This window comes from Malurus melanocephalus, unplaced genomic scaffold (assembly GCF_030028575.1).
Source record: "Malurus melanocephalus ecotype Western Australia unplaced genomic scaffold, MMel_1.1 scaffold_9, whole genome shotgun sequence".
Lineage (NCBI taxonomy): Eukaryota > Metazoa > Chordata > Aves > Passeriformes > Maluridae > Malurus > Malurus melanocephalus.
In genome coordinates, this window is record NW_026623241.1 from 5,184,044 (window position 1) to 5,209,217 (window position 25,174).

The window sequence follows — 25,174 nt, forward strand, 5'->3', positions numbered from 1 at the left end:
TGCGAGAACGGAAATTCACAATCTCAAATACTCAGTCTGGGGGTACACAATGTAACTCACTGTCAATTAGTGTGAGCACAGCAGTAACAATGATTAACACACCCAGCAGTAATTGAGGAGACCACGTGTGCCTCAAGGCTCAACAGAAGGAAAAAAGTTCACTGCTGTCATTCTTCCTGTTTTCTGAGGGATGGGGAAAGGATGAAGTCACGAGCTGCTTAAGTGTGTGCCTGAGGGTAGTGCCACAGATAGAAGTGTGTGCATCTCGCCCTGTCAGATTGTTTGCTCTCCTTCTCCCAGTTATGCACCCACATACCTGCTTTGCCTGCTCTCAGTTCTGAGGAGTGCCTGAGGGATGTGTGCCTGAGCCCTTCTGAGGGTCACATCCATTTCTGGCCTCAGAGGTTCAGAACAGCAGATGTGCTTCTTCTGTCAGCCCTGCACAATCTACAGCAGAAAGGGCAGAATCATAGAATAGCTGGAGGTGGAAGGGACCCATAATGATCATTGGAGTCCAGCTCCTGGCCCTGCACAGAACAGCCCTAGGAATCACACCATGTGCCTGAGTGGTGTCTTTTTCTGGTGCAGTAGCTCAGTAAAGGGACCACTTGTTCCAGTTTGTTTTTTTCCTCTGCAGGCAAGAACTTGGGCCTGTGTTAACAAATGCCCAATGTGCAGAGCTGCTGCTTCTCTTGCACGTGGTTTTCTGCTGCCACCTGGAACTGCACTGCTTTGGGGAAGGCATGGAACATGCAGTTGGCTTGCCAAAACTGAGCKGGATTCAGCTGGGGTCCAGTCCTGTTCCACTACTTAATCCTAAAGGGTGTTTTTCTTTTGTTTTTTTAATACCTTCTGCTGTTCAGTTCCTGGCTTTAAATACTCACTGAAATGCAGGGACCTGGAATAAACTTCTCCATCCCAACCAACTTTAGCTTATCAAGCCATTAACAGAAAATGGAGAAGGAGCCTGTCAAATTTACATGTAGTAGGGAGAGAAATCCTATTTAGTACCAGATGCTTGAAGTGCTTAAATCCCTCCTGGAGCTGCTAAACCATACTTATTTAAAGATCACATCCACCTCAGGCCTCATAGCTACTTCTTCAGAAYTGTTCTTTAGGATGTGCCTGCAGGGCAGACATTGTCACAGGAGTGCAGCAGGTGTGGCCCTGGGACTTCAGTCACCTTTGGCAAATGTGGTGCTCGCAGCATTAGTTCAGAGTAGGTTGATGGCAGTTTATCCTCCTGAGTGGCAGCGCTGGTGTTACGGCGTGAGAACGACACTGCTGTACAAACTGGCTGAGGTTCAAGTGCCAACTCTTTAATTAGAAGGAAGAAAACCCCTTGGTTTTCAATACATTTARTGAATAAAATGTATACCCATTATTCACAAAAAAATATCTTTACAATTCAAACATCATCTTACAGCTTACAGTAACACAGTTGCAGCCAAAAACTGTGACCCTTCAAAAAACAATCAACCAAACAAAAAGCCTAAACTTCCAAAAACTCCCCAAATCACACCACTCCCAGGATTTTCATGTATCTGACCTTCACACTAAGATTTCTACTATCACTTTTCACATGATGAGCAAAAAGTACCATTTTTACTTGGTGTGGTGTGATTTTTCAGATCAGTCAATAAAGGTTTAGATTATACAAGAAACTAAATATTGCAATTCGGCTCAACTCTTGCCATGGCAGCAAGAAACAAGAAGGCACAAGGGTTTCTGCCTGAAATCTTGAATCTTAGTTTAGAGATACTCCCTCAGTTTAGAAACACCGTTGTTTCTGAAAGGTGGTCCTTCAATGTTAGTGCTTGTTGTGGCACAGCTGGATGCTGCTGTGCTGAGTTCCCCACTGCTGTAGGGGGTGCCTTCTAAAAAAGAGAAATCAAAACAACAATGTATTTGGAAGAGTACTTAGTAAGCTGATTTAAAAGAAGGAAGGATTTCAACTGATATAGCAAGGCTTCTGCTGATAATTCTATCTACTGGCTACTTCTTAGCCACTCTTTGACTATAGAATTATACTTTGCTAATATGGTACAAAACCTGCTAAAAATCATGAGCCAGATTCTCTGAGTAGAGTCTGTGTTAGTACAYCATGCACCTGGGCCTGTGYGAAGCACCTGACACTGTCCTGCAYGGCATCCTTGTCTCTAAAGATGGGCGGACCACTCAGGGGATAAGGAATTGGCTGGTTACGCTCAAGAGCTCCAGTCACTACCTTGATGTCCAAGTGGAGGCCACTGATGAGTGGCGTCCTCAGGGATCGTCACAGACTGGCCCTGTTTAACATCTTTATTGCTGACATGGACAGTGGGATTGAGTGCTTCCTCATCAGCAAGTTCTCTGATGACATCAGGCTGTGTGGTGTGGTTGACACAATGGAGGACAGGGAAACCATCCAAAGGGATCTGTACAGGCTTGAGAAGTGGGGCTGTGTAAAGAAGTGGGACTTAGGGGTGCTGGTGGATGACGACGTGACCTGGCAATGTRCGCTCACAGCCCAGAATGCCAACTTGTCCTGGGCTCATCCAAAGCAGYRTGGGCARSAGGGCCAGGGAGGGGATTCTGCCCCTCTGCTCTGCTCTGGTGAGACCAYACCTGCAGCGCTGCATCCAACTCAGGAGACAGCACAGGAAGGACATGGAACTATTGGAATGAGTCCAGAGGAGGCCACAAAGATGATCAGTAGGCTGAACACCTCACCTCTGAGGACAGGCTGAGACAGTTGGGGCAGYTGAGTGTGGAGAAGAGAAGGTTCTGRRGAGACCTTAYAGAACCTTCCAGTACCTAAAAGGGGGCAATAAGAGCTGGAGAAAGACAAGGGCATGCAGTGATAGGATGAGTGGGAATAGCTTTAAGATGAGAGAGGGCAGGTTTAGATTGGATAGCAGGAAAGAAGTCTCTGCTGTGAAGCACTGGAACAGGTTGTCCAGAAAAGCTCCATAAAGATGCCTCATCACGAGAAATGTTCAGGGCCAGGTTGGATGGGGCTTTGGGCARCCTGGTCTAGTGGAACRTGTCCCTGCCGATGGAGGAGGGGGSGGRTGTGGAACTAGATTRAGGTCCCTTCCAACCCAAACCATTYTGTGATTTGCTGTAAGTCTCAACCTATTTTCATCTCTATCTGCCGGGCAAAATGGATAACAAGGAAGATTAAAAAGGGAAAGGATAATTGTAATATTTTTCCCTTCCAGGGAAGGGAACGAGCAGCCATAGTCTATAAATATTGCACTATATTATGAAACAGTCACTTCTGAAATTTTTAAAGAACTCTTTTGCAGACACACACAAAATGTAAATTTCTTTTTGATAGGAAAAAAGAGGTTTGAGTTAAATGAAATCAAAATAATGAAGCTTTTTAATATTTGTGGAGTTACCAGCCACCAACTTCAAAGCAGTGGTAGTTGGCAGTGCTCGGACCTAGCGATGGGAAGGCTCAGTAGGGCCAGCTCACATTGTTSCCACCACCTCAGCCTGCATTAAGGGGCTCATTGGTCACCTCACACTCTTTTGACTGAACTAATACAACCAAAACATGGGRTTCTTTTTGCCTGCTAAGGGCTTGATACATCAGCCTAAATACAACCACCACCTTCCCATTCCCCTAAATGGAGCTCAAAGCAAATTCTAAATATTCAACAGGTGAACACTGTACTGAGGAAAACAAATAGCTTTGGTTTAYTATCTGCTTAGGAGTAGCTGATGAGCACATAAAAAGGCAGAAGCAGCAGCCTCAAGGAATGTAGYGTCTGGTGTTGTAAAGAAAAAACAACCCCACAGGACAGGTGGATCTGCAGGATAGAAGGCAGAGCCTGACTGTGAAGTGTTGGATATAGAATATTCTGGAGACTAGGAGGCTGCTTCAAGYGTGGTTGTATCGAGGCTGGAACTCYGGAATGAAGATTGAGGCTTTGACCCCAACTTGCAAGTCTCATTTAGTTACTCCAGTGCTCTCTGATCTAATGATTGCAGATGCCATCTGTGCACCAGCATCAGGCAGGGTGAATTAAGGACAGTTTCATGCAGATTTTCAGCAGTTACCATCCACAAACAGAGGACCAAGGAAAATGCTCACAAATTAAAAGCTGACACCAGACACTGTCACGACCATCTCATCTACTCATTGCTGGAAGTCTTTTAGGAGGTCAGGCCTGAGGGTGGAGAGCTGATACTTGCTGCCCCATATAGCTGAAGTATCTTATATCTGAGGCTGCAGAAGAGGAGAAGAAAGTTGTCTAAAAAGATGCTGGCAATGCTGTAAGTAGTGAAGAAAGAATTTCTAGCGCTCAGCCTCGGCTGCAGAGTTTAATTTTAACTGTGTTAAAAATAGAAGCATACGATAGGAGCCTTAACTAAAAAATTTTCAGCAGAGCATTGAGCTGCGATTTCAGTGTAGCCCCTTTCCACCCCATTTTGCGGTGTGGCATCGGTGTTCTGGGATGCTCTGGTTTCTCTTCTGAGCACCCTCTACCTACACTTTCACAACCACTGACCTCAGCAGCACCTTCGTGGGGATTTATGGCCTTGAGTGAATGCTCAACACAGCATTTGCTTTTTCATGCATAAAGTAAAACAAGTTGGGTTTTCAGCCAGGTCTTTTTTCAAACTGTGAGGGAGAAGAAGGGATAGAAGGATGGTGCAGGTCAGTTTGCCCTCATTGCTGGCATCTTCCTTGCAATGCTGTTTACAAATACTCCAAAGTTCATTGGATTCTGAATCGGGCAGTGGCCACATAAAACCAAGTTACAGCAGACAGGAGGTCTACAGTTATTAATCCAAATGCTCAGAAGCTTCCCTGTGCTGGGTTGGCTTCAAGTGCAAGTTGTCCCCTGTCCCCTCAGAAGCCACAAACTTGTGGGTAATACACAGAGAGATTTCTGTCACTAAGCAATGTGAGGAATGCAGTAAAATGCAAAATCCTAAGTTGTCATGACCTGTAATTTGCTGTGCCTTTTTCTGCCCATTGTTGTAGCAAATTTAGACTCCATCTAGAAGCACCCTTGGGCCAAGCCACATCAATAAGTAGGGATGACTGCATTGGGGACACAAAACCACTGGGAATGCTCCTTCTCTCCCAACTGTCCTCCAGCACACATCCCACATCAGGCTRTACTGCCTGAATTTCAGCTGTAATAAAGCAAACTGCAAAAATGCTCAGGCACCACCATGATGGAAGAAAGTTACAAAAGGAAGGTAGTTGAATGAGAAACTGTGCATGGTCCCAGTGGGAACTGAGCCTTCCTTTTAGGATCATCCTAGTGCCAGACCCTTAMGATCTCCTGCAGGGCATGCAGGCATTTCACAACTGTCTGCAGCATTTGCTGACCAGCTGTAGGTATAAATGGTGAGGGATGCTGACCTTTGGTTCCTCCCCCTTTTCTGTGTGCAGGGCGTCCACTTCATGACCCTGTGAATGATTCCCATCTCACCTGCTGGCTTTGCCCAAGAAAAAGACCCGTGACAGCTGTGCCAGACCCCACGTTATCCCAGAACATACACAGGCAGCAAAGTATTCCACGCAACGTTCACTGCCTTGCCATTGCAGCCACTGGAGAAAGGCCTCCATGTGAGTCCAGTACTTGGAGCAGCAGAGATGTACCACCATGATCCTCACAAGAGCCAACAGCTTCACTGTAGGGAATGCTCCATGAAAAGCCATTTTATGTAAGCACAAAGCAAAAGTTCTCCCAACATATGGTTGCACCAGCCACAGCTGTAATTATCTAACCCAGTAAGCAGGCATAACCATCAGTATTTTAGCTGCTCAAGAGGCCACACTTTCAGGCTGGTCTTGGAAGCTGCTAGATTTTTCCACATTGAAGTTCAGAAACCAATGTTACAACCCTGGAGACTGACAAAAGACACTGATCAGTGTTTTTTCTATACACCAAGCTGTGCTTGGACACCAAGAGACACAAGTTGTTGGCTCAGGCTGCAGCAAGGGATACTGAGATCCAGAGCCACTCCCTCTCCTTTGAGGTYGAGATGGCATTTTGTCTGAGCTCTGGCCAAACTGACACAGCAGCACTGAGCTGGACACAATTTAGTTGACTTGGATTTGCCTTATCCATGTTATTTTTTGGTCTAAATCCAAGCTAGTTATTTTTAAAGTAGACTGCAATAAAACACAGCTGCTGTGGAATTGGCTTCATCAGAGACGTAGGTTTGCAGGTATTTAGCCCACACTACATAATTGTATGCGGGCAGTCTGCTGAAGCGCCAAAGTTGAGAAATGCAGCCTTTGCACAAAAGTTCCATCAGGGCTTTTAGCCCAGAGACTTCAGTCTTAATTTAATCCAGCTGCCACACAAGAACCATTAYAATCAATGAACAAAAAGAAGATTTGCACAGTCAGCAACAAAACCCCACTTTAAGCACCTACATATTTGAGAGTCCAAGTAATGCTCCTTTTCATAAATAAGAGGCTTCCAACTGAGCATGTAACAAATAAAGTACATTGATGCCGGTCCACAACATGTTTAGAAAAGCTGTGGGCCACTAAAAAATAAAGTGCATTGAGTCAGAAAAGGGTGCTGACTGCCAACAAAGTCACAAAAATTGTGTTGCATTCTGTGTCGATCTGTGGTCAGACAGCAGGCACCACATCATCTTACCTAACTAACTATTTATGCAAGTCTGTCACCATATTCAGAAGGAGCACTTTTTACCCTCCTTTGCACAGTTCTGTCCCAAAATATCCCATAGCTGTGCTATCCACTTAGGACAGGTACTGTAGGACATGGCCATAACAATTTTTCAAGTTTGAGCTTCTTCCTCCTGGTCCCTGGTAAATCAGAACAACACAAATGTAAGTTCTACATTTCACAAGGAGAGAAGTGCCCCCTGCTAATCTGTGGCATTTTACCTTTGGTTTGATCATTAATGTAAGCAGCCCAAGTGCTATGTACCCTCCATTCCTGCTGATAATGCTCAAAGAGCACAAGGAGGAACATACTGTAATGATCTAAATTGTATCTGGACACAGCAGCATCGTTACTGTACAGTTCCAGAGCTATCTGACTTAAAGGAAAAGAAAGAGGAAAATCCCAGTATTCTACTCATAAACACAGACGCAATTTAAATGTTACAAATTTAATGGGAGCTGTCGTAAGAACTGCAGGCATGACATAGCAATTTCAGTAAATACAGCACAGTTAAATTGCTTATTAAATCAACCCATCCTCAAACARGAGCTGTGGCTACAAATTCAAGTGATACAATGACATAATTTAACTGCAACAAATCACGCTGCTCCCATCATCTTGTTTCCAACCCTGAGATTTTAGAGCATCTTAGGGGAGCAAAAAAACCTTTCCAAAGCACGAAACCTTCTGAGAGGCTTAAGCAGAGTGCACGAAAGGGTAGTGAATGTGTACACGCTGTGCTGGATGGTGAACTCCTCTTGGTAAATAGAACTTAACCTCTTGATCTTAAACCCTTGGACTCTGCAGGATGCTGCAAGTTTGTTTGCGGATGTTTTTCTCTGAAGAACTGAACAGACCACTTGGGCTTTGTGCAGGGGCCAAAGAGCAATTAGAATGGTGTTGGTGGCAGGAATGCTGCTCAGGCTTACTGTCTATCCAGGCCTGCTCCCATTCCAAAGCACGGCCCCTGACAATGTCTTGAGCACCACCTCAATCATACTTTCTTTTCTCCCATGCTAGGAAATTCACCAGTGCTACTAAAAATATCAAATCACACTGGAAAGGCAAATGCCCTGTACTGCAGCATGACACCACTGAATTCAGACATTGTAAAAAATGACAAACCCCAAAGAAAAAGGAAACAAGTGATTTATTAACTACATGCTGGGAAGGATGTATCTGGGCATGCTGGTGAGAGGGACAGTCCATGCTTGACACTGGAATTGTCTCATCGCTGCAGAATACAGCTGAAAACAGAAGTTCTCATTTCTGTTCTTCCAAACTAAGGTCAGAAGTTACCATGACAAAAAAAGACAATCCATTTTTCACACCCAGAACTGCAACACCAACAACTTGATCTCRTTTGAAATATCATAATACTCCTTAGGGCAAACATGGAAAAGATAAAATTTAAGAAAAATGTCTAGAATACAATAATAAAGGCAGTAAGCACAGTCAGCAACACAACACATGAATTGCACCTGACTATACATGTCCAAAGATCAGCACAAGCATGAATGAACTTGCTGAGTGCTTTAGTCCAATTAATACAAACCATGTGTATGTTTACTCTGACTAACCCAGAGAGCATCCAAAAATGGCCRAAGGTAAAAGAGAACGACTATAACTATTTGAAGACAAAGTGCTTACTTTATAGGTAGGTTACAAACACAAAACAAACAAAATCCAAACCAAACCAGAACCATACACAAAAAAAAAAAGCAGGTTGAAATTACTGGAAAGATTCCCTGCTATAACAGAGATGCTTAAAAACACACTCCAAGGCTACATCATTGGAAATGTGGCATTCATGGTTTGAAATACCTAGCAGGAGATTGGAACTTTCACTTTGGTCTCACTGAGCCACCACCTGCAGTCTTTGGAGTAGATCTGCCAAGACACTTCATTTGGGACTGAYGCTGAGCCAATGTGCCAAAGAGGGACCGCTCCAGTCACACACCCACCTGAGTGTGGGGAAAACCAAATCACAGAGCACTTCCTTATTCTTGGAAAGAGCAGCATAAAGCTGTTGTCCTCCAGGGACCTACAGCCTGGACTACAGCTTGGACCATAGGCACAGAGGCTTTTTTGGGAAAGGATGTGTCACTGATGAGAGACAGGATAACACATTATCTAACTGGAGGGAAGAAGCTTAATAACCAAGCATTTGGCTGAACTACTTATGCACACAGATGTGATTCAACTCAAAAAATCAGCATTTTCAAGCTAAATCACAGGTTCTGCATTTTGAAGGCAGGAAGAGGCAATTCCCACCAACAGTTTTTGTGCTGGCTGCCAGATATTATGCTGCTATCACAACTGAGACACAGCTGCAAGCTGGATCCCACTCACAAACCAGGCAATGCAGAGGTACGCATATGACCTCCATATTTACATTCTAACCCAGGGACACTGCACTCATCCTCCTCTTCTTTTTGGGGAGCTGACAGACATTTCCCATTTGTGAGGGGACACTATGTACAAACAGCTCTGACCTTTCAGCAAGAAGCCTTCCATACAACTCCAGATTTCAATGGCTGACTTTATCGTACTGGACATAGAACATAAGCTCTACTACAACTTATWAGGAAAAATCCTCTCCATCCTCAAATTTTCTGATGTTTTTTRAGCAGTCCACATTTTAAAATCCCCATGCAGCTTAACTGATCTCCTGGGATGAAACTGCTCTGATTTTGTACATTTGTTGAAAACACCAGTTAAAATTAACAGTCTCAAAATAAATCCCTTCTACCCAGCAAATAAGGATTCTTAGTTTAGAATACCAACAAAGAAAGGAAGTGTTCAGGTAGTAACGTACTGCCTTGAACACTGGTCTGCAGAGTTCTTTATTTTTAAAAAAGCAAAATAATTCTGCACAATTCCTTTTTAAAAAAATCCTTCAAAAGAAGGATTAGATTGCTCTGCATTTTAGCACTTGCTTCTGAACCACTAAGTCAGCTGTCACGTTTTCCTTTTGTTCACATGCAGTTCTTGCAGGAGAAGTGAGAAGCAGAGCAAGCACTGCCCCTACATCCATAATGCTAAAGCACTTCCAGCACACACACTGAAGCCCTCAGGCCAGGCTTTTGAGTACAGCATGGAAAGCAGCAGTGCTGGTAATAGTGGGAGCAGGAATGGGGAAGTGGGGAAAGGACCCACAGTGCCCTAGGACAAGTTTTTTTAAAAAATTATTAAAAAAAAATCAGCCAATATTATTACCCATTTACAGCAACAATGTAGGGGTGGAGAGAACTGGAAARGAGAGAATTCTCTTCAACCTGGATAACTAAGACTTAAGAAAAACCCACAGCTTTGGCTTCAGCTTCCAAGAAAGGTTGTGAGGTGAAAGAGGGCCATGTGGAGGTCAGTAGGTGGTTTACAGAATGGTGATCCAATGGCACCTAAAAAACTAAACAAGTTACAAAGGAAAGCAAACCAGAGAGACTCAGCTAGGAAGCAACATGACTCCCAGGCATCATGGAAGTGAAGACTCTGCAGCAAACATGTAAAGATGGAACCAGAGAAGTTCTGGAGGTGATATTGTTAGAGGTAGACTTTGGGATTTTTTTTTTTCCTAGGAAGAGCCTATAGCAGGCTGACACAATGAATGCAGACACTTTAATATATAGCTGGTAGATTAAAGGCAGAATTTTTTGGAACTATCTAAAGGATTTAGGAGCTTAAACRGCACTGCAAATTCCAGAGGAATTTGACCTGCAATTAATTGGACTCTTGTGTAGAGTCTTTGTTTTTTGTTTTTAAAGTGTTTTTTTCCTTGCAATCTCAGAGAGTGTGTTTCAAAACCAGGATGTGATTAATTGGAGCATCCCACATTATGGAATTACCATGAGCAGGAGAACTAATGTATGCAAGTGTTATTTTTGATTTCTGTTTCTTCACATTTTTTGGAGTCACTGTTAGTTTCTATCTGGAAAGAAGGGTTTAAGGCTTTCTTGAACTAAGCCCCTCTTTATGTAGCCAACTACAACATACTGGAAGCACAATTATGCAGCTAAGATAAGACGAAATGCAGTGGTGATGCACTAATTCATCATGTTTGGGTTCTTCTAATGAAGCCCATTACTCACAGAAGAGAATTTTCTCAAGCAGTTAGTCACCAGCAGACAGCTTTCCCCATTACTCCTTCCTTTTCTGCAGTTGGTGAATAGTATGGTCCTCCCCTCACCATCCCAAAAGTGCAATTATTAGGAAAAGTCAACACCTAAAAGTAAGCAAACAGTACTTAACTTTCCCTTAACCAAAAAAATCAACAATAAAACAGAACAACTTTCAGGAGCAAGCAAACCTTTTCATTTAATAAAAAAAAAAAAGACAAAGACAAAAACAGCCTGCTGTCCATTTAACACTACAGAAAGATACTGAGTATCTTTCTTTAGCTTATTAAAATAAGCATACAAATAAACTAAACACTAATAACAGCTTGCATAGAAACATTGTTTTGTACTTTGTGCAAATCTTACTAAATAAGGCATGCTCGAGGGCTTAGGTAGCAATGCAGGAATTATCAAGGAATGCCGAGAAACCGCAAGGAAAATTCCAGGCAGTCTGCAATCCACATCCACTTACACAGTTCRCTGGACTTCAAAGCCCAACAGCTGAGAGCTGCAGATCTGTCTTCGACATAAGGCAATGTGGTATGTGTAGGGTCCAGCACCTGCTTTCAGCTACTCATGGGTTTACTACACATAAGATCACTTGAATTAAGAAAACCTGAGCCAGTAGTTAAAAAAGGGTTTTTGGATGTGGATTGGTAAGAACCCGGCTTCAGGGTGAAGCAAGGGATGAGGCAAAGAGGACAATGACAACAAGAAGCACAGCCCTTCACATAAAGGGGTTTTGTGCAGATTTTGCAAGTCTTTATACTGTGAACCTTCCCCACAGGGCAACRTTTTTTTTAAACAAACTTTTCTCCTAACAGTGATCCAGAAGAGTATTCCTGGAACAGAAAATCTAAAGTGTTGGTGTCYCTTAGCCAGTCTACATGGGACTGCTGTAGAAATTCAACATGAATTAGTGACAGACACTAAGGAACGGTGGCTGTCTAAAGAGGAAGGGAAGCTGTAGTAAGAGCAGTATCAGAAATCTCAAATAAGTTATGTAGCACAGAGGGAAATTATAAGGCCTAACTGGAATAACATTTTGCCTCCATCTTYCCCCTCCAAATCAAGTATTTTCAGGAAATATTGAAGTATAACCTTCTTTTGAAAGCAGCTTTGCATTAAAAATCTGTTTAAACTCCAAAAGCTTTTTTTAAAACACATTTAAAAAACCCACTAATAATAATCTTCAAAATCCCCTAGTATTTTGTAATATAAAATGGAATGTTCCTGGGCTAGAGCTGCCAATTCCTTCAAGAACTCTGGGAAAAGGGCAGCTGCTAGTACGGCGTTCCTCACGTGTGCAGGAAGGCTGGGATGAGCCAGGCTTTTCTTTCCTTTCTGTCCCAGGAAAGGCTGCAGGACAGCCGGGTAAGCTTCAGAGAGATTCCTTCCTTTCCCTGTGCTGCTGCTATGCTGAACATTACCTAAAGACAGGAGGAGAGAGAAAGAAAAAAGACTCTGTATTAAGCATGCAGAGTATTTGCACAGTGTCCAAACCCAGTTTACAAGGATTGTTTTCAGAACAGTAATTTGCAGTATCCAGATTGTGCCRGGGGATACTCCACTAATCCAACATTTTTAAGTTCTACATGGCCTGGTTATATTACATTTTTTATTATCTATCTTTCCCCAGGTTATATATTATTCTGTTCCAGCTCTGACAAGAGAAATATGTGGGCAGAAGAAGAGTCAAGGGAAAGTGTAATATGGATTTACCTTCCGAAATAGCAGATAATATCTACCCATCTTGAGCCAGCAYGGTTGTCTCCATTTCAACAATACTGTGCTCTATCCCTCCCCCAGATCAAACTGTTTTGATTTTACTTCTCTTTCTCTATCCTCTCCCTGTGAATCACCATGTCAATGGATCTGAGGCTGAGCTATCACATCACCACCCGAGTTTGAAGCAAGCTAGGAAGTAAGGGGAAAAAAACATTTAAAAATTGAATTTTTCTGCAGCTATAGGCCCTACTAACTACACTTATTTCCCTGTAAAGCAACATTAAAAACAGATCAAGTGAAAGCCACTGTGTGCTCTGCTATATGATCTCTGGTGCCAGAGTTCAGAGGATCAGAGCTCAAATATCAGAATGCATGGAATTACAGTGACAGCAGCACTTAAATTTCAATCAATTGCTCCTTGTTTCAACCTGAAGCAGAACTGCCCTTTAATTAGATGATAATTAATTTAGTGAAACTAAAAAGGTGACAAAATTCAATGCTGATGGAAATAAATACTCTACAAAGAAAAATTAAGCTGTTGAACTCACTGCTGCAAGACAGAACTCACTGCTATAAGATATCAGTGAGGCCAACAACAGAGACAGATAAAATCCTAACTTACAAGTGGATGTTCTCCCGAGATGTAGAAGTAAATCATTAAAAACAAATAAAAGGACTGTTATGTTAACTCACATACTGCAGAGAAGCCCAACACGGCATTGCTGTGTTCAGAAGGAGTTTCCCTTAAAGCACACACAGTTTAWGTTAAAGGAGCAGTCTCAAGTGATGCCAGCCTTGCTCTGAAACCTCTCCAAGCAGCGAACAGGGGGAGCTGTAGATGGCCTCACTCGATGCTGCACAACAATCCCTCTGTTCAACAGCTCTGCACTTTTGTTCCTTGGTTGTATTTCACCCAAGGCACTGTGGAATTATGCTACTCTTCCGAACACTTGAAAAAAAATTTCATCTTAATCATTTAACAGACTCGTACTTTTCTTGAGTTTAAAACACCTTTCTAACTSCAGACTTATCAATCATTCATGCTGTTATTCTACAAATTTCTGTCTACTAGAGACAGAGTACAGGAATTTCAATTCTGTGGGAAAATCTGACTGTGGGAGGAAAAACAACTTAAATTATAGATTATAATGAAAAGATAAAGTTTTAAGCTTCCCCTGAAGATCTTTTTCTTCAGATTTTCTAGTGTCAAAATTTCATAATTAATATTTTAAGGTTTTTTAATAGTTTAGGCAATATAACCAGAATGCTASCATATTGTCAAAGCTTTGCTTTTGATTTTACTCTTCCTTTTAGTAAGTACTGAAATTGATATATTTCTAAAAATGTTTTTAGTTTAGATTTAAATGCTTGTTTGGAAAAAAACCCCAAAACACCAGAAAAACCCAGAAAGCTGATCTAAGAGCTATAGATTTGGGGTTTTTTCTTTGATCAGGATTGTTCACTTCCTTCTAGGGTCAGGATGCAATCTGAGTCACACAACTGAAAACAGAGCAAATGAGTACTCTGAAGATTGTTACCACCACACTGAAAGAATGGCAGCTTTCACATGGGATCTACATTTCGRCAGCTCTGTGTCTGTAACAGTGCCCAAGATGTTGTGTAAGGAAACCACATGCTACTGCAAGCAAAAAAGAACAAACTGTACCATTTTTGTTCAAACACCTTCAGAGACCAACCCTCCAAAGAGAAAGAAAAAGCTCTGGAATATCTTAGTTTTCCATTTGTGCTCCCCACTAACTTTGGGGAATTCTGGAGGAGGCCAGCTATATAGAGAACACTGGGCTTATTCACCACTTCTGTTCAGGGGAAAATCTCCTCAGAGAGCAACCAATTTGTATGACAGTCAGAGGTGGTGTTCAGGCTAATGCAAAGAAGTCCTAGGGGAGTTCCTAATTTGTTGTTTGGCTTGGGTTTATTTGGTTTTTTTTTTTCATTTACCATTATTGCAGCAGTTTCTGCCTTGCACTTCTTAATCAATATAATGAACTACAGGTTGATGGGCTACTGAGCCAACTCTCCCCCAGGATTCATTTGATGACTTGCATGACCAGTCCTGTAGGGAACCAAGTCYGCAGTTATCCAGACATTTATTTACTCTCCACTTATTTGTCAAGAGAAGCCTTCTTTGCAGGTGTTATCACTATACAAAAGGAAGTGTACGAACAGGATGACTAAGCAGCCTTGTTTCAAATTCCTAAATAATGACCAGCATGAGTCAACCTGGCAAATTCTGAAGCCCACAGAAGAAAACTGAYGTCAAGCAGGAAGTATAGATAAATGCCATCGTGAATGCATTATGTACAAGTTCTTATTGCCAGCACCTGAGAAAAAAAGGGACTCTGTTGCCTCCTAATCTCATCTCCCACATGCTAGCTAGAATACCATCTAATTGTAAGGCTTTCTAATCTATGGCACCAGAATGCAGAGCCTAAAACTGCTAACATTTGCAGTACAGCTATTTTACAGCAGGCACCTTCCACAGACCAATTCTTTGAGCAGCAGCCTTAGCAAGATCATAATTTTACAGACTAGATGTATTGCAAACCTTAGAAACACATACTATGCTGACTAGAAACTAGGTAGATTATTCTTCAGAGCCTTGAAAAATGAAAACACCATTAAAATGGCACATAAAGAGTCCTCATTTCCACACCTCTGGAAATCCAAGAGAAGTATCAACATCTTCACAGAAGWGTGGGCAGAGTGGGTGATTATTAATGACTCCCAATAATAAGTAAGCTCACACCTGTAAATACAGCCTCTCTTGAACCCTCTTGCAGAGTCAGCTCTCAATGACTCACCACATCTGACACATTCCCATCATGTGGGAAGTTGGCTTTTAAGAGAAGCGTGCACTCAATATTGCCTGCTCAGCAGCAAGCAGAGAACAAGCACATCCTCAGGGCAGGGCTTCAACTCTACCCGTGTGTCTGGAAGGTTCTTAGTTAGCAGCTAAGACTCTTCATTGCTAAGACTCTTCATTTTGTTTATTTTTACTAGCTTGCCCCACAGTGGTATAAATAAATACTGGTAACTGTAAAGACAGATGCAGTGTGCATTGTGCTTGAGAAGCAGCAGATGTTACAGAGTCCCCTGCAAAGCTGGGTGGGATGATTTCTGTCTAAATCCCCACTATGTTTAGACACACATCTTTTGTTTTTTTCTGTTTGTTTTGCTTTGTCATACAAGAAAGATATTATCCAGAAAACTTTCCATGTCTTATCTCCTTCAGTAGTAGTCCAAATCATGATATCCAGCCTTATTCAATTGTTGCACAAACCAATTAATCCTGGACTTCTGTCCTCTCTAACATTTATCAAAAAAGACTAGCTGAAGGTCAGGCTAAAAATAAAATGAAATCATGCACATATGCCACCTGACCTCATGCTTTGAAAGTAAGTTTGTTTATTGACAGCAAGCCAAGAACTGATTTTGTTACTTCTTAAAACAGACATTTTGTATGAYAAATAGAAGCTTCTAAAAAGCAAAGAATATCAAAGTAGACCCATACACTGTGGTCTACTGAGCATCATCAGTTTAAAGTCAGAAGGACACATCAGGCTAATGACGTTCACAACACACCACACCTTCTGTTAATCATCTGGAGAAAAGGAGAGGGGTAACTGGTAAGTCATTCCACCCAGCCCTCCTCTGAGCGTGGTTAACATTTACCTTTAGTGAGCAATTCTTCTGCAGCATCAGACATGTCCACACGAAAAAGCAARTACTGCTGGGCCTCCAGGAGAAGACCTGGAAAATCTTTCTCGATGGAAGCAAAATGTTCAATCTTATTTTTCACAGATGCCAGCACCTGCCAAAAAAAAACAGTAACAATTAGTTCTTCCTCCCTTGCTCCCAGTGCAGCCACAGGGAGCCTGAATACTCAGGCTTTCTCTACATGCTTTAAAATAAGAGTTCTSACAAAAGCTATGGTCATATAGAGTTTCCAGTTCATTGCACAAATGTAATTAAAATGTGGAAATTAAATAAGAAGGTCTCAGACAGGTAGGAAAGGTACATGTGAAACTGAAAGGAGCTAATGTAAGGTTTAAGGAGACACCAAACACACTGCCCCCATCAGGCATGGCTAACACCTGTGGTAAATACCTGATAGAGTGAGCGYACACTAGGCTGAAACACCATGTTGGTGTTGAGCAAAAAGGAGCGAAGAAGTGGCTGTGGATAACTTGCCAGCTGAGTAATAATCCCAATAAGCAGCAAATTTACATGCAAAGAATTCTCCAGCATGTTCTCCAGCTTTGACAACACTACGCTGATGAATGGTCCTGCAAGAAAATAAGAAGGAACCAATGGTTTTGTTTTCACAGAAGAAMATCCCTAAGATCCAGGAAAAAGGCATTTAAAGGGAATTTTGACCATCATAACCAACCAAATTAGACCTCCCACACACAAAAGACAGCAGGGAGAAAACCCAAACTGTAGCTGACCACACAAAGCAGACTTAGCAGAGGTGTTAAAAGCTTTGAGGTTAGCAGCACATTTGCTACCTAGCCAATCAGTTTGCGTTAATGGCATATTTAACACGCATGACTATTCTACTTTGCATGTGTCAATAAGGATTTAGCCTAGGACATTACAGTCTACACTCTATTCCCCTTGAATAAACTGGAACAGTACTAATAGTTTTAATGCAAATAGAATCCATTCTTTTTGCTCTTCCTGTGCCTTATTTCTATGTAAGGACTGGGGAAAGTAAATTACAGCTACCTTTCTTGTCTTACCAAAAAATAATGTTCTAAAGAAAATGCTCTAAAGAAAATGTTCTAAAGAAAATGTTCTAAAGAAAATATGAAAATGCTATTCTAAACACAAAAATCAAGCGGTGATAGTTCCCATTACAAGAAAAGGCATTTGTAGTGTTGCATACAGTCACACAAATCATGGAAGACATTATAATAGATTTATAAGCAGATTTTAAAAATAGATTTATAAGCATAATTGCTGGTAGACATAGGTGTTATCATRTAAATGTCACCAATAAATAACAACTTTAGTTTGTGTATTCATGCTGAAGGACAACCACTGAAATACAGGAGCATTTACCATGAAGTACATAAACCCTTAGTGCTTAAGAACCCTTTGCAAAGGTTTGACTGCACCCAAACACTGTGCTGTTAGACCACACAGCTGGGGAGATGCTTGAGGCAGTCTCTGTGAGTGACCTAATCACAAATCAAGTCTTAAAAATGTTCCTTGTCCCACCCACAGTCCCACCACACTATTCTAGTTGCATAAGAGTTAGGAAAACSAAGCAGAAGAATCCCTGGATTATTTAAGGCTGCTAACTTTGAATGTCCCACCCTCAAGCCTGGCAAAAGATCATGCCATGGGCATTTCTAGGGTCAAGCAGATGGCCATAATCCAACCCCATTCCAGCTCCCCTCAGCTTGCATATGGCTCCMATCCAAGCTGGCTGGGCACACTGCAGTCCAGTTCAGTGTGCCTGCTGGTAACTGTGGCAGAGGCTAAGGCAGTTCTGGGCCATTGCAACAGGAAGGATCAACTGAGGAGTGCCCCAGTTGCTGCTCCATTTAACAGAGCTCCACTAAAGGCTGGAATCTGTCATGCTTTACAGCAGCTGTGAGTACAAAGCAAACACTCCTTCCAGACTCGTGTCTCAGGGCTAATGCTGGCACAGCTCGACTCGCAAGAGGAAAGGTGGGAAGGGCACTGTTGACAATRTTTTATGTGGCTGCTGCCTTTCAACCACGCTGACAGTCATCAGTGCCCAGGTACCCAGTGGAGCAGCCCTAAACCCTCTTGCTGAAATACAGTTTCTTCTGTCCCCACTTAACCTATGGCGTTCAAGGTGACATTTTCACAGAGCTCCTGAGGGGAGCTGTATCAAAAGGGATGGCAGGAGGAGTTGAGATTTGTCACTGTTTCTTTTCTCTAGGTAACACTTCCAAGCTGAGCAGGTAAARCTAAAGCTGTACTTATAACAACTGCTGCTTGCCACTGCAAAAGAGGTTACCGAATACATTAAAAAATTCTCAGTGACAGCATGACTTTTACCCCCAAGAACTCACTGAAATGAGACTCAGATGATGTAAGCCGAGTTTGAAAGTCTTGTAAGAAACAGGGTAACTACATGAGAAGTCAAAAAATTACTCCTTTCATGGCCAAGAATTTAGGCACTGATATATTGAGAGGGAGGGAGCAAAAGATAAATTCCTGTTCTTGAACACCACAGGTGAAAATAGGGATGATAAAGTTTAATGCTTTTACGGTGGATATAAGACACTGAGACAACATTTTCTTCACAGATCCATATGCCTGAAGAGAGCATCTTTGCACTGACGACACTTACTGGCTGTGGGAAACCTCTGTCACGTTATTTGATTCTGCCCCATATTGCCATCCCAAAACAGTAAAAGCAAGCTAAAAACTTTATCMATAAACACATCTACAAACAGAATACAGTGTTCTAAATTAGAAACAACCACAGAATGGTTTGGGTTGGAAGGGATTCTAAAGACCATCTAGTTCCATGCTCCCTGCCCTGGGCAGACACACCTTCCACTAGACCAGGTTGATATTTTTGAAAAGCCCTCMAATTTTAACATTTCCAAGATGTTGTTATGAATACCTCCTTACATGGAATCACTAAGAACTCCATTAAGGCAAGGTAAGGAGTCTGAAAGTAAAACATACTGTGGGYGGGTAGCAAACACCTAGGCTTATTGTGTTTATTTTTTAATCATCATTTTCCTCCATTTYGGGGTTTTAGTGGGTTTGGGTGAGTGGTGGGTTCCTAAAAAGGAACAAATGGAGAGAGGGATTAGATGAAGAATAAGGGACAGAGAAGACATTTTTGAGCTACATTTGACAGCAGATAATGGAAAACAGAAGATTTGGATACAATTAGCTTCTGGTACAAGCAAATTGCCACCACAACAAAAATAGCAAATTAGTTGAAAAACAGACTGGATTTTTCAATTAAGAAACAGTGCCAGACATTCTGGCCACAGCTGACCAGAAAGGGCTGCTTTTCAGTGAACACATATGTTTTCCCCCTCCAAATGAATGAGAAGCCATCTTACAGAGATTTTGTTTTGCGTGAGGAAACCTAGTACATGATTATTTTTTATTATTTGCATTACTCCAGTATCTAGGAGACCTAATTAAAGACCAGAGCCTGCAGTGCAAGGAGCTGTACAAATGCAGATCAAAAGCCTACTCTGACCTCCAGTAGTAATGTCATTCCTGAATAGCTTGGACAGTCAGCAGAGACCAATCTTAAATTGCTGCCTGGCACTRGACAGAACAGCATGCCAACAGCGAGGGCAGGCCTGACACTGGAGGAACAGGATGCCAGGACAGAGCGTGGAGACAGGCACATACAGACATGGCACCAGTGCTGACACCTCGTGCTACAATGTGGAATAGCAGAGAGAGGAAACATGGCACCGTGATGTTGCATCCATCCCATCAGAGATGAAAATCATCAGAAAACAAATTATTTACCTGGCCTCTGTATATTAGAACAGCTACTCAGAACACCATTCAAATGCAAAAGCTTCCTCTGGAGTGACAGAGCTCTCACATACAAAAAACATAACCTCTACTCAATGTTTTAAACAATTACCAATAAAAAGCAGTCAGAAAAAAACCGCTAAAACACRGCCATTTGCTTTCATCACACTGATGACTCTGCTAGATTTTCCCATTGGATCTCTCACTCTCCTTGGAGTGGTTTCAGCTATTTGGGCTATGCCATGTTTAGTGCCAGSACTCTTCCTGGCTCTATGCTTCTGTTGTGTGCCACACAGTGTGATCTCATTTGGCCACCTTTAGTCAGCATGCCTTCCTATACTTGCTATGTATGTAAATAACAGGACATTCCACCTGTAAATGGAACATTCTGGCTCCTTGGAGAGTGCTTGGGAGAGACATCCTCCTTTGGTCCAAAGGGAGATGATATGCTCTCTGCAGAAGGGGTATCTGCTGAGAAATTCTCAAAGTCTTCCTCTTCCTCTGCTGGAGAGACAGGGTCAGGAGTATCCAACTTCTGCTCCTCCAAGCTTTCACTGTTTGGATCCAGTTCCTTAATAATTCTGTCATACTGTKCAATGAAATCCTCACCATCTGTGCTCAGCAGTTTTACACTTAAGTTACAATCTGCCTCCTGAGAAGAAATCTTCAACTCTAAGTCTGGCTGTGGATCAATCTCAGTCATTTTCTGGTTTATTTGTTCTCTCATTACACCTTTAGTTGAGCTTGAATTTCTCTGACTGTGCTCATCCAAGTCCATTTCCAGCTGGGTCTTTGCAAGAGACCCATTGACTACTGTCTGGCTCTGAACCTTGTGTTCTCTGGCTACATTTAAAGCTTTCTCCTTGGAGCTGTCATCATCTTGAGTATCCTTCTGGGCACATAACCTGTAAACCATAACATCATCCTGAAAGTCTGACTCCTCTATGTAAGAGCCTTTGATGAGCATAATGGCATTTTTTTTCATTTCTTGAATGTGTTTTGGTGGCTCTGCAGGTGGCTGCATTTCTGTGCTTCCCAGATCATCATACGGTTGTGGTGAGTTCACATTAGAACCAGGAGAAATCCCTGTGTCATAGCTATCATCCCATTCTAGCTCCAGCTGCATCTTCTCACTGAATGGAGTTGCTTGAGAAGAGCTACATGCGCTAGGTGTCCTTTGCTGGAGGCGAAACATGGGGTGTTCTACATCTGTACTGTTCTCCTCTGCAAGAGTCTGAATAAAGGTGTCTGGATCAGGATTTACTCCATCATACAAGGCAGACCAAACCTTACAATCTTTCAAGCACTGGATGATGGCTTCTTGAGCTTCCCCCAGGTACTGCAAGTAGCTGATGTCCACAGCCCTACCACATTCCACAATGCAAGCAGATTCAGAAGAGCATCTACCAGGATCTGGAAGTAAAGAAGATGATTCATATCATGAGTAGTGTATAAAAATTTTCTCCAGCAAGGCATCCAAGAGGACATTTCAGGTAGAGTCTTTAACTCTGACCATCCAATAAAGCGGGAAGATCAAAGCATAATGATTAAGATTTTCTCATAAACACATGACTTTTTCCTATTGCAAAGAATAGGAGCTGCAAAGAACAGAGATGTAAATCAAGATTTCTAAGAGAGCAGCCTGCATTCAAACCTTAAAGCAGCAACCACTCTGAAGCAGCCAGAGTTGCTGCCATGTATCTGTACACTATTTTCATGAATGCATATTCAASCTGGATAGCTGTTAAAATAAGGTTTCAATAGACCAGGACATATGGAAAGAATTAAATAAACTTTCTAGTCCAGGCTTGCCCAGTTTTTTGTTGCCCATCACATTTCCTTCCCCTCCTATAGCACCTCCCATAAGGTGCTACCAGATCAAACTYAATGATGTGGTCTTGCCCTGAGCACCAATTACCTTTAGTTTGTGCTGTTTTTGTCCAGAGAATATAATCTTTTCCTTGGTTTTCAAGTGTCAAAGTGATTCCAGTGGAGCAGCAGAGTGGCGTCAGGGCCAGCAGTTTTGCAGCAGATACAGAGTAACAGTCTCTCTCTTTCACAGCYCGGCGCTGGCTCAGCATCATGTGGTTGCACGGGATCAGATACCTGAAACAATAGTGCACAGCATTGCTTACCATCCATTCAGGTTAGAGAAAGCAACAACATCCAAAATTCCCTTCCCATCTTCCTGCCTTCTCAAATGAAAAGAAACAGTTATAACAACATTTAGAGTGATCCATTTTCTAAACCTCTCAAAAGCATGAAACGATGACTTTTTATATTTGATGCTTGGTTTGATGAGGAGCTTTCAAGACAAGAAGGAGACCGGTTGCATCCAAGCAGGGAATCCTTTGCAGATTGGAGCAAACCTGTTGTAACAAAAGTATGGAAGGAGTGTGGGACAGGCAGATGTCAAAGGCCAGCAGAATGGTCTGGCYGACTGAATGAGTTCTGTCTCGGAATCCTCAATTTATTTGTTTTCCTGGGAAAGCCAGACAGAGAGAGTTTGCCAGGCAAGCAACCAAAAAAAAAAGAGGGAAGGGTCATCCAAATGTTTTACTGCAGTAGATAAAGACTGAGCTCTTAGGCAGAGGAGGGAAGAAGCTAGAGAAAGCTAAGGAAGAGAGAAAGCACAGTCTTGTGTTAAACTTCTTTAGAGCACTTTTGTTTTACTTTTTAAAAGCATTTTTTACAAAAAAGATTTTTACAAATCTTTTGTAAGAGCCTCAGTGTTAACTGGACCAATGATTTGCCATTTAAAATGCATTTAAAATGTAAATTCTAAGGGATTTCCTAAATAAACATAAAKATCAACCACAGCACTCTACTGCTAGAGTGGTGACACACTTGCTGTTCACAGAGGTCCTAGCAGTATTTCCAAGCACAACTGCCAGATCTATAGGGAATTTCACCTTAATGCCTGTGTGTGGAGGGATAGACAGCATCTGGAACACTCATGTGATCTGCAATGCTAAAAGCCCAAGTCAGTTACACCAATACTTCCAAATAAATAATCAGTTCTCATCTAATAAACACCAAAATTGTAAGTATTTTGAAGCAAGGTATAGAATCACAAGTTAAAAACAAAAATAAACACTACATTTAGTACATCACATAATCTAACCTACAATAGCTCAGGAACCTGATGTATTCTTGTTGAGAGAGGAATCAAAGAGGTGGAAAAGAACAAGGGTGGAAGCTGCTAACAAGTATCACAGTGCATAATACACTAGAAAAAACATGCAGGAGAGAAGAATTATGCGTTTAGAAGCAGGAAATAAGGAGTTTGGAGATGATAAATATATTCTTAGCTTCTCTCACTTTTGTACAAATAAATCACAAGAAAAATCTCTTGCTCCAGATATCCAGGATGTAAATCACAGTTCATCAGGTCTGGTAGACTTTTGTCAGGATTATAAACATTCTTATTTCTGTAGTTGCTTGAATTTCTGCTCTCTTGGAGAATTCCCATCCAGCTCTGCATCCCCAGAGACCACATGTCTCACAGTTAGGATGAAGAATGGGAAAAGGAATTTGGGCTTTACCTTAAAATTAGCTGTAACATCACATCTTCACAATGCAAGCCAATGAGCGTTCTGAACAACGCCAAGGAGACCACACAGAGCTGGAAAAYGATAAACATTGTCAGCTTTTGATCTGGAAATTAAATCTTTCCAATCTTCCCAGCATACTACATTACAAAATGGCTCTGCCAGAACATCATGCTTGACAAGACACTCTTAGAACAATACTTCATTTCGTCAGCACCCCATGAGATATTTTTTTCAAGTTGCCTAGAGCTATAGATGTAATATGTTACATTTTAACAAAATACAATACAGAATTTTCCTTCAAATAAGCAATTAGAAAAAGTAGTCTTAAAGATTATTCAAATTTATTGATTTGACTTAGCATGAACCCTGTGACATGACTGAACCCTGTGACTTCCAGTACAGTGTTTTAGTGTTTATCTCTGACACAGAATTTGAACCAACTAAAGGTCTTTTCTGAAAGAAAAGTCATAAATTACCTCAGTTTTCTGTTGTTTTAGGTAGAAGGAGTGATTAATGTTCTGCTTTTTAAGAAGCTGAATGGTTGTAGAGCTTCCCAATAAACCTTTGGAACAAATCAGACTCTTGCATGAAAGGTATGTTTTAACTGGGAGAGGCATATAGGAGAAAAACAGGAAACCTCCTTTCCTCTGTGAAATTTACAGGGAGTCAAATATAATTTTTCTTCATGCCATGAAAATTCGAAAACACCTGCTGCTGCCTCACATTATCATGTATTTAAGAAATTTCAGTTTACAGGGAAATAGTAATCATTAGTCTTTGCAATCATTTGCAAATCTGGAATCTTCTGAATAAATTATTGTGGTTTTGTATTATGTAAAAAGATTTAAAATACACTCAAGAGACAAAGAGGATAGTATTTCTACAAGTCCTTTCAGACACCTGTCTGTAAATAAGTCTAACTCTGTAAATTATTAATCAGTATTTTTATCCATAGTAATGTACACAGCTTTTGTGCTATGTTTGCACTTGGCTGAGCTATACTGCAGAAAACTCCTTTAGCACCACAGAAAAATTTTGGCTGAATCCTGAGCTGCTCAGGGCTGCAGAATTCTTTACAATTCCCATCTTGTTTGCCTATGGAACAGTAATTAATGATTAGCAGAGACAACAGCATTTGCATTTTTGTTGACAGAACTGTTTCAGTTTTCAGTGTTAATCCATCTTAGAGATGCACTAACAGCAGCATATATCGATATTTGCATGCACTTACATTTCAAAACAATTTTCAGATGAAGCTACTGTCCCTAATGCACAAATTTAATGCATATGCTGATGTTCTGGCTTCTCTAAAACATTATGGCACATTCTAAGCATTCACTTGYACTAAAACAGTATTCTTCTTAATTTAACCCATGAAGCTGTGCATCACCCAAGAGTCAGCCAAAGGTGCCAGTCACACAAGGCTCAGAAGGGTTGCCTAGTGCAACAAGCAGTCATTTTCTTATCCAGAAGATCAACTGCTGGCAAAGGTAACTACTGTCTCTGGCAAGCAGCTCTCCAGCCACTGTGGTGCACTGTACCTAGCAGCTGAGAAGGGGCTCAGCACAAATCTGAGATAAACCCTACTGCACAAGGGAGTGAAGGC

The 25,174-nt window shown here is 41.6% G+C and overlaps 1 protein-coding gene across 3 annotated transcripts in view; it reads right to left on the reverse strand.

The window, feature by feature from the left end:
- Window positions 1–7,786: 7,786 nt before the first annotated feature.
- Window positions 7,787–25,174, reverse strand: part of FHIP1A (FHF complex subunit HOOK interacting protein 1A) — an 83,134-nt gene continuing 65,746 nt past the window's right edge. For all 3 annotated transcript variants that reach the window (XM_057376367.1, XM_057376358.1, XM_057376375.1), the window contains 6 exons: window positions 23,560–23,639; window positions 21,933–22,120; window positions 20,387–21,427; window positions 16,625–16,803; window positions 16,190–16,328; window positions 7,787–12,198 (listed from right to left, as the gene is read on the reverse strand). In XM_057376367.1, the coding sequence (XP_057232350.1) occupies window positions 11,948–12,198; window positions 16,190–16,328; window positions 16,625–16,803; window positions 20,387–21,427; window positions 21,933–22,120; window positions 23,560–23,639 (1,878 nt within the window). In that variant the 3' untranslated portion in view covers window positions 7,787–11,947. The remainder of the gene's footprint in view (window positions 12,199–16,189; window positions 16,329–16,624; window positions 16,804–20,386; window positions 21,428–21,932; window positions 22,121–23,559; window positions 23,640–25,174) is intronic.